Below are 9,385 nucleotides of genomic sequence, written 5' to 3'. Positions count from 1 at the left end.
ACAACAAGACATTCATATTTACATTTATTAATACAAAACAGAGGGATATTCTTCTGAAGTTCTTCCAGTGAGTACTTCATGTTCGTATCAGGCAGAGGCTGATAGATAATTTCCAGCTATTGTCTCAAGGGCTTGTAATTCTCTTCTCCGCTTACAGCAGAGAACATTTATAATCCCTGCAGAAAATGACAGGGACCACAAATGCCAAGAATTACTGCAGTTTTAATACAATTAACACTGCAACCTGACAACGAGCAAATCCTGGCAACTTTGTTTTTCGGTGTGCGAGGCTTGTCAAACCAAGCAAATGGCAACAGAAGTCAGTTCTTTAGAAAACCCCTTTGTGTAATCCAAGCAGTTTTGATCACAGGAACCACAAAAAGTTTCCTTAAGGCCAGTGAGCGTGGGAGAGTGAGTGTGTGTGTGTCAGGGTGTAAAAGAGGAAAGGTTGAGCGGAGACACCCTCCTGACAGGAGTGTTGTTGTTGGACAGCGGAGCAAACAGTTCTGCCGACGGCGTCTCTGCCTGATCTCTGACCTGAGAGATCTGTCTCAGCAGAGCCTTGCCTTCCTCGCGAGCCTGCAGACACACACCACACACACACACACAACACTTAATACCTTACCACTACTTACACTATCCACTGTGAGTACAACAAAACCAGAGAGCTAAGGTCATGTAGGCATATACGCACATCATTGTAGTCGCAGCAGCGCTGAGCGCACAGGGATGCCTCATCGTACAGCTTGTTCTTGAAGTAGTACTGGCCCAGGTAGCGTAAGGCTGTGCTCACCTCAGCGTGCTCCAGCTGCTCCTGTAGTGACAAAGTGGAGTGTGCAGTGTTTATCAGCTATTCTTTGCTGTTTTTTTTTTTTTTTTTTTTAATAGTAAGCAAAGAAAATAGTTTATAAAATGGTTATATGAAAAGTAAAAGCACTACCAATACCACAGGGTAATCCTTTCTTGAATTATATGCACAAAAGTACTCACCCCACAGGAGAAAATGTCTTGGATGTATATGATGTAACACTGTGCAGCGTCATCAGATTCATTGAGCTGCTCGTGGAGCCTGAAAAACACACAAGAGAAGGAATAAGCAGGGAGTTCTCATTCTGCTTAGTGAAAAACTGCTGACAGGAACCTGCATTCATTGTGTTGGTGAAAAAGTTGGTTGATGTGACCTACTTCTGCAGAGGGTCTCCTTTTCACTACTGAGTGACTCATCTTTAAAATGTATGGTCTACAGGTAATGCTGAGGACTTACTTGGCCAGTTTGAGTAGAGCCATTTTCTCTACATCTCCCACAGAGTACGCCCGCCAGTAACACTAAGTGGAAAAAGGAAGTGTTGACCGAATTAAATAAACAAACCAAACAATTAACATAATATGAAAACATTGGACAAAAGACCATATTTATGCTCACCTTCTTGGCTTCTACATGTTGCGACAGCTTTTCATAGCTCTCACCAAGTGCAACTAACATGCGCGAGTCATTGGGCCTACAGAAATACACCACAGTAAGTTAGAGAGGAATCATGATGATCTCTTTGAAATTTGTCGAATTTGCATAATAGCTAAGAAAATGTCATTTATCTTCTGAATAATTCATCATAAAAGCCCAATTATACAAATCCTTATTTTGTAATCCCAATCAATACCTGAGCTGATGAGCCTTTCGATAGTAGTACAGGCAGTAAAAGGGCATCTTGAGGATCTCATACGTCTGACCGAGGCCGTACCAGGCACGATAGTCTCTCTTGTTCACTTCAACAGCATGTCTGATAGGAGGAAAGCAGCAGAAAAGCAAGAGTTAAACAATCCAGGCAGATAATGTGGATGAACATTTCCATCCATGCCCTTGAGCAAGTTATCAGTCCAGCATGAAGACCTTCTAATCTCTGAAGTTCGTAGTCTGACCTGTAGGCCTGGATGGCAGCCGAGGTGTTCTTCATCTCCATGTATTCATGGCCCATGAGAGTCCAGGCGCCAAGACAGCGAGGGTTCAGTTTGAGCGCCCGCTGGAAATACAGAGCTGCCTTCTCATGCTGGGAGCGTAAGCTGTAGTAGTTACCTTTCAATAAGACAGAGGAGCACTTAAAGCATACCATCAAGTGCAGAAAATAGATTTGTTAATTTCCTACACACTAGTGCTGCATTCATAATCTTTATTTGTACTTTACATGATGGGAAACTAAAACCAAATAGTGCAGTGAAATCAATATAAACACGATGCTAGATTGTGAAGAGGTGTTTTAAGAATGTGTCCCTATGTACGAGAGAGGACTAAGTAGCCACACATCTGAATATACATCCAAAACGTGTTGGGAAGTTGTGGAGATGTTTGTTTGTGGAACACGGTGTTAAATCCGCTGGCTCGACACCTACCAATCACACAGCAGGTCTCCACTCTGTACTTGTCTATCTCCACCAGGTTGTGGGCCAAGTAGCTCAGCTCTGGCTTCATGCTCTGTGGAAGTGCAGATGGCACAGTCAGGGCACATCTGAACCCACGCTTCTTTAAATATTTCAACTTGCTTCATAGGTAAGACAAAGACACCTATGTGTACAAACTAAGATCCAAGAGCACTCCTGATATAAACAATGGATCAGGCTAAAATTCAGACTTTGTGGTCATACAGTGAATCCCTGTGTTGACCAACATCTGCCCTACTTAAAAAGGATAGTTTACCCAAAGTAGAAGAAAGGGTATTTTTACCCCCTAGTGCAGTCTATCCCATCCACATAGTGTCTGTGTGATTTGGCAAGGTTTCCAGTCACTTGTGATCTTCCCTGTCTCCTGGCACCCTAACACAGTGGGGCTATGTGGGTTTGTGGAGCTCAAAGCATGTAAACAAATCAACAAAGACAGCTCTTTTCCAAAAAAAAACAACACAGACAGCAGCAGACTGGAAACCTTGCCAAATCACACACAACCTATCTGCATGGATAGACTGCACTGAGGATAAGTAGGAAAAAACAGATACTTATTCATTTATTTAAGTGTATTTGAGAAAAATAGCGCATCCCTTTAACATCCAGGGTTTCGGCCCTGTTGCTGACCTCTGACCTCCCTGTGGAAGGGGCCGAGTGAGCGTAGAATTTCCTGATGGCAACCAATTTGACTCACTTTAACATAGAGCAAGTTGGAGAATGTGTCCATGTTCTCAATGCGGTAAGGATCCTGGTCCCTTAACTCATTGAACAGAGCCAGAGCTTGATCAATATCTGAAATGAATAGGGGAAAAAAAATGTAATGTAAGTAGTGACATGGCACTGTTAAGAGTCTTCATACGGGCTTAACAGGCAGATTTCAAATCCAGTCGAGGGGAGACGTTAAACCTCTGATGTTGTGGTAGGCCACGGCGATCTGTGAGATGATGTAGGTGCTCTTGGAGAAGCCTGCCTCGATGAGACTCTGGTATTTCTGCAGCGCCTCTTTGATCATCTGCAGCTCTGTGTACATGTGGGCCATGAAAAAGTCTCTGATCCAGCAGTCTGGCAGGGACAGCGACTTCAGCTGGGGAGGAGAGCCAAAACACCAGGGTCCATTAAATCAAACCATTCACTCTCAGTTTCTATGCACCAAGTGGATGTGAGAATAAAAAAAAACTGGTTGGGTTATGGGGTGTAATGGTTTGGGCTTTAGTCCAGTGTAGCCCAGTAATTTTAGGCCAAAATTGGGGTCAACCTAGGACAAATTGCAAGAGAAGCAAACTGAACTGATTTTGTATCCTCAGTTTGTCCTGAGTGAGGGAAAAAAAGTCCCAAGGAATCCCACTGGTGGAAAGTTTTGAAAATCACCTATTTATGACCACATATTATCAAAAAACACTGTTTTTAACACACAGGGGAAAGGGGTTCAAAATTTTACTTTCAGATATCACTATAAAAATTCACAAGTTGATTACACACACAAAGATAAAAAAAAAGTCAATTACAAGTTCTTTGAATTATTCTGTTTACACATGCATATCACACATTATCTGATTTGATATGCGCTAATAAGAAATATAAGGAATAAATGCCAGAAGAGACATTTAAACAGTGAATTAAAAGGTTACTATATATATATAGTAACCTTGAATTAAAAAGGTTACTATATAACAGTGAATTAAAAGGTTGGTATTATATGGTCATAAATAGGTGATTTTCAAAACTTTCCACCAATGGGATTTCTTGGGACTTTTTTTCCCTCACTCAGGACAAACTGAGGATACAAAATCAGTTGAGTTTGCTTCTCTTGCAATTTGTCCTAGGTTTTTTCATAAAATGGCTGGATTAGCGACACACTGCTGTCTACCACTTGCTGTATGGATACACATGAAGATATTTACCATTTCTATGTTGGTGATGAGGTTACAGAGCTCGAGCCACGCTCCCCAGTGTAGAGGCAGAGCGTGCGTTGCCTCCACAAACACATCCACTGCCTCCTTCAGCAGATCCAGCTTTCGGAGCACCACCCCATACCTGTTTCCTCACACACACACACACACAGACACACACACACACACACACACACAAGCAAGCGAACAAAGACACGAATATATCAACAGTGTTCATCTCTTATCCCCATCTCCTCACACAATTTTGCCTTCATCAACACATCCCACAAGGCACATAAAAGCACACAACCTTATACCAGTAATTAAAAATCATATTTCACTTCTGGTCAAATTTCTACATTATGTAGCTCCAACGCCTCTATAGAAATTTCTAGAAGAGAGGAGAGCTCTATTGAGCATCACTGTCCCTCATGAAGAATCCTTGGCAAAAACAGCTCAAATCATGCTTACAACACAATTACAAACAAGGACAATTAGATCCAAGTACAGTAATGACATTTCAACATTTGTCCCGGAGCTAGCTCTTTAATATGCAATTCTGCCTGTTTTCAATTATTATCATCCAAACTGAGGGGGGGTATTGTGTATCACTGTGAGGACACTGGTTCCCCAAAGGTGACTGATGTTGGAGTCAGACTGTTCTTGAGCTTTTCTGAAGCATGTTGAAAAGAGACAGCTTTCTGCCAAATGAAATATCATACTCAAGAAACACCCATCAGGGACGATCAGAACAGTGTGTGCAAGTTTTTTGAAAAGTACAAATCGATACACTAGAGAGAAGAATGTGAACGGCCCTGAGGAAGGCTCTTACAGGTACAGGGTGAACCCGTCCAGCTCTCCTGCGCTGTGCTTCTTACTCAGCTCCACTCTTAGCTCTCGTAAGGCTTCGTTGCGCACCTGGCCCTTCTCCAGAGGACCTGGAGCCACAAAGAGCACAGAGACACAATGAGAACTCTGTGCTAAGAGGTAAACAAATGATTTTTATGATTAGTCTGACTAATCCAGAATGATATCTCCTCACCCAGGCTGTCCACAGTCTCATCATCCTTCTTTTTCTCTCCAGACTGAAGACAAAAAAAAAAAAGGGACACTGTCAGTCACTGTGAGATTCTCTGAATACAGTTTACAGGTATTATAAAAAAAGGAGAGCATTCCTATTGTAAAAATGAAAATCAAGAAACTGCCAAAACACAAGATGTGTGTCTTACCAGGTAGCGGGAGTACATGTAGAGGAAATAGGCCTTGTGACTGCGACAGCCTCTCAGAAAGTAGGCGGCGCGGTCGTACTCTTTCAGGTCAAAGTACGACTTGGCCAGTGCAAGTGCATCCAGGTCTTGGGCATCTTCCTGTATGTGGGACAGACAGAGGAATAAGAGGCATAAACAAGACAGAGAATGTTCTCTGTCATCCAGGTCATGTTTATCCACGTAGGGCTGAATCGAGATCAACTAGACTATTTGTGGATCTTTTTATCTACAAATAGTCCAGCTGATCTCGATTCAACCCTACGTGGATAAAGACTGACAATCTTAGCTCGACCTACAGCGCCTGTCCTGAGTCTGTACATTACTGTGTGCTGCAATTTAGACAAAAACTAGTCACCGTCATTACTGAAAAAAATAAATATTGTTCTATTCATTGACAAATAAAAACTAGATTGCAAAAATAATCAAATTCATGGACCGTTTCAACGCACAAATATCAAAGTAATGAGCTCCCAAACTAAAATCCATGCTTGAGTTCTTGGCCACACATGTTGTAAAAAATAATTTTAGCAGCCCACAAATAAGATAATATTTCTTTTTAACTGGTGGACCATGTTGTTTATATGAAACAAGCTTCTGCTGTTTAATCTACATAAACTGTTTCAATTTGCAAATTTCAATTAAACTAGCAGGGGGAAAAACAACTTCCCCTCCTGTTGGGGCTGAGAAGAATCTTGTTGACCACTAGTGTTGTCTCACTATTTTTTACCATTATGTCCAATAAACCATTATTGTTTCCGGCCAATATTGTGTAAGCTTCATCTTGAAAGCCGGTCTTGCTATACACCGTGAGAAAAAGTGAGGTGCTTTTCGGGAGTAGAGAGAAACGGTCATTAGTCAGTTCATGTAGAAGCACCAGGCCACAGCTGTAGCTAAAGATCTCGCGATCACACACACACCAGCTGATTAGCCTCCAACAACAGCCACGTACATGAACACTTTCCAATAAAGCCTTACTGTACGGCGGTAACACACGTATAAATATCATCACCATTTAATGCCACCCACAGTCTGAAATTAACAAACGATTTTTCTAAATGTTTATGCTCCAGTGTACACCTAATCACAGCCAGTCCTCTTTTCTGGAAAACCGCCAGCAGGGGGCAGTACAACATTTCCTCCCCAGGAATTGTGATGGTAATGGTCGATTTGCACAACCCTGGTATAAATAAAAAAAATGATACAATAATGAAAACCACAGGCAGTAAAACAGCGTCTGCCTTCGGTTTGTGCAGACCTCGGTAAAGGGAGGAGGCGGTGGTAATTCGTCCTTTGGAAGAGGGTCCAGGGCGAATGCCAACTCTGACGCCCTAAAATGTGAACACAAGAGGCATTTGTCAAACACGGCCACAGCATGAACTACACTGTAACTTTCTAGTGGTAACCGTGAAACTGCCCAGATTTCCAGGCAAGAGAGTTTCAGGACATACTCTTAACTTCATTAAGCATGAGCTGTGTTGGTATTTAAATGTTATTTTTTAGCAAATCCACCCAGAAGTAGGAAGAGTTTAGTTTAGTTTATTTGCACATTATATGAGTTACATAAAAACACTGAAAATAATCAATTTAAACACTGTGCAGGAGAGGTAGAAGCCGAAAGAGGCTTATAAAAATACCTCCCCTATGTAAAAAATAAAATAAAAATAAAGACAAAAACAACAGCAGTGGTCTATAATACAGATAACACAGAAATTCATGTCACAACAAATAAGAGAAAGAATAGGAGAAAGATGATGATGATGATAATAATAATAATAATAATAATAATAATAATAACCAATTTGCAGTTCTGGGGTTTTTACCCTCTGTCAAAAAAATGAATCCCAAACTAGGCATCACTAATTCAACTAGAAGGGAAATAAATTATTGATTTAGTACACACAGGCACACTGTTGGACAAAAGTAGGATACTTTCTGGTGTGAATTGAGGAATAAAAGTCCAAACACCACATTTTCCTCTTGCATAAAACCCATCCCGTCCTAAAAACACACCTGCTAGCAGTATGCAATTGATAATCCACAGGAGAATTTAGGAATAGTGCAATTATGCCGGTGTGGAAAGGGGGGAATTGTGTTAATCAAACAATTTAAAAGGCAATTCATGATAATTCCAGCACAAGAAAACACATTTTTCTACAATACTTCAGTGTTCATGAGAAGAGAATGCCTCCTGTATTCTGAAAAAAAGAAAACTATACAAGATTTTTAACCTGAAAGTTCAAGGTTCACTCCTAAATTGTCTGAAAATGAGCTGGACACCACACCTGACCTGTGTCTGGCTCTTTCAAATAGTTTCCTCTTTACACTTGGCCTAATAATGGCAAAGGGATGCAGGGATTTTATGTGTGTAGATCATCTACACCCTACACCTCGCATCTTTATAACTTTAAGGTTAGCTAGGTAAAAAAAAAAAATATATAATAATCCCAGCTACGTGACGTTAGTCTGGCTCTTTGGGGATAAATTACTGTTTTCTAACCCAAATAAAACGACATTTCTATCAGATGTGATGTCATGTAAATGCTTTGATGCTTGTCCAGCGTCTTCTAGAGAATATTATAGCTTCTGTAGTGATTATACTTTAAAAATGTGTTTTATAGCTGTTTTAGAGGAGAGTTATCACTGAATTGTATTCCGCTGCATTGCTAACGGAGCTAACAGGCAACTGACAGCTGTGATGGTAAAGCCTCCACTTCCGCACCGCAAAAAACACAAACACACACGGTGACCATCCTGTTAGTCACCGACTGTCTTACCATTTCACGCTGTGTACAAGTCCTCTTTCTTTACAGAGCGATATCACCGAAATCAGTTGTTTTTTGATTTGCAGCAAGTCCCCAAACTCACTACAGAGAGCCGCCATTTTCATATTTTACCAAGATGGCACGCTATTGGTGGACGTGAGCGTTGTAGCGCGGTAGTCCCGCCTACAACCTGTACGTCACTTCCTCCTCCTCCTCCTCTTCTTCTTCTTCTTCTTCTTCTTCTTCTTCTTCTTCTTCTTCACAACAACAACAACAACAACAACAACAACAACAACAATACCAACAAGTAGTGAAAAGGAGCATTTGCTGCTAAATATGGTCAATAAGTAAAGAAAATATTAATATAAAATAAATAATTAAAGATCTAAACTGGTACCATCCATATTGCCTCATAGGAAAAACCCACAACAGCCTTTAAATTAAAAAAGAAACCAAAGTTCATCACTGCCCCATACCAATTAATATCTTTCATTTATAGATATTCACCGATATTTGCCTCTATGCCTGCAGTTAGATGCAAACGCACAAACAGGCACACATGCACACAAATAAATTTGAAATTTGACTTAAGATTTGCATTAAGCATGCATGCACCACATGCACGGTCAAATAATAATAATAAAAAAAAAATATGGTGGCCTATGAAGAATAATATTTCATATACTGGTTAGCAAAACACCATTGGCATTCAGAAAACTTGATGGTCTATTGCATGGATATAAAATTGACAAAAACTGATAAAAAAAAAAACACAAAACAGCAGTAAAAACTGTGTATGAAAATAAAATTTTAAAAAATGACGTGAAACATTAGCTCTCCTGCAAAATTTGAGTCAAGTATTGCTCATTAACAATATGTGATTATCCACTTTTAGTGACGGAATGTAAATGTTACTACAGCCGTGATGTGTGTGTGTGTGTGTGTGTGTGTGTGTGTGTGTGTGTGTGCGTGAAGTCGTGTGTTGGGACTGTGTGTCATCCTGAGGACAGCTGTGTGTTGATGTCCTGGTTAA

General features: G+C 40.6%; 1 protein-coding gene across 1 annotated transcript; it reads right to left on the bottom strand.

Moving 5' to 3' along the window:
* Positions 1-7: 7 nt before the first annotated feature.
* Positions 8-8,477, bottom strand: cdc23 (CDC23 (cell division cycle 23, yeast, homolog)). The gene is made up of 16 exons (XM_030069263.1): positions 8,365-8,477; positions 6,846-6,918; positions 5,552-5,689; positions 5,365-5,407; positions 5,155-5,260; positions 4,335-4,467; positions 3,340-3,517; positions 3,128-3,225; positions 2,386-2,467; positions 1,918-2,071; positions 1,659-1,778; positions 1,424-1,499; positions 1,265-1,326; positions 991-1,069; positions 695-814; positions 8-579 (listed from the first exon to the last, which is right to left on the bottom strand). The coding sequence occupies exons 1-16, from the start codon at positions 8,475-8,477 to the stop codon at positions 427-429; spliced, it is 1,728 nt and encodes a 575-aa protein (XP_029925123.1). The 3' UTR covers positions 8-426.
* Between the last annotated feature and the right edge of the window lie 908 nt (positions 8,478-9,385).

The sequence above is a fragment of the Myripristis murdjan genome, chromosome 14, assembly GCF_902150065.1.
Source record: "Myripristis murdjan chromosome 14, fMyrMur1.1, whole genome shotgun sequence".
NCBI classification, from domain to species: domain Eukaryota; kingdom Metazoa; phylum Chordata; class Actinopteri; order Holocentriformes; family Holocentridae; genus Myripristis; species Myripristis murdjan.
Note: the sequence above shows the minus strand (reverse complement) of the source record. Positions and strands in the feature narration are given on the sequence as shown.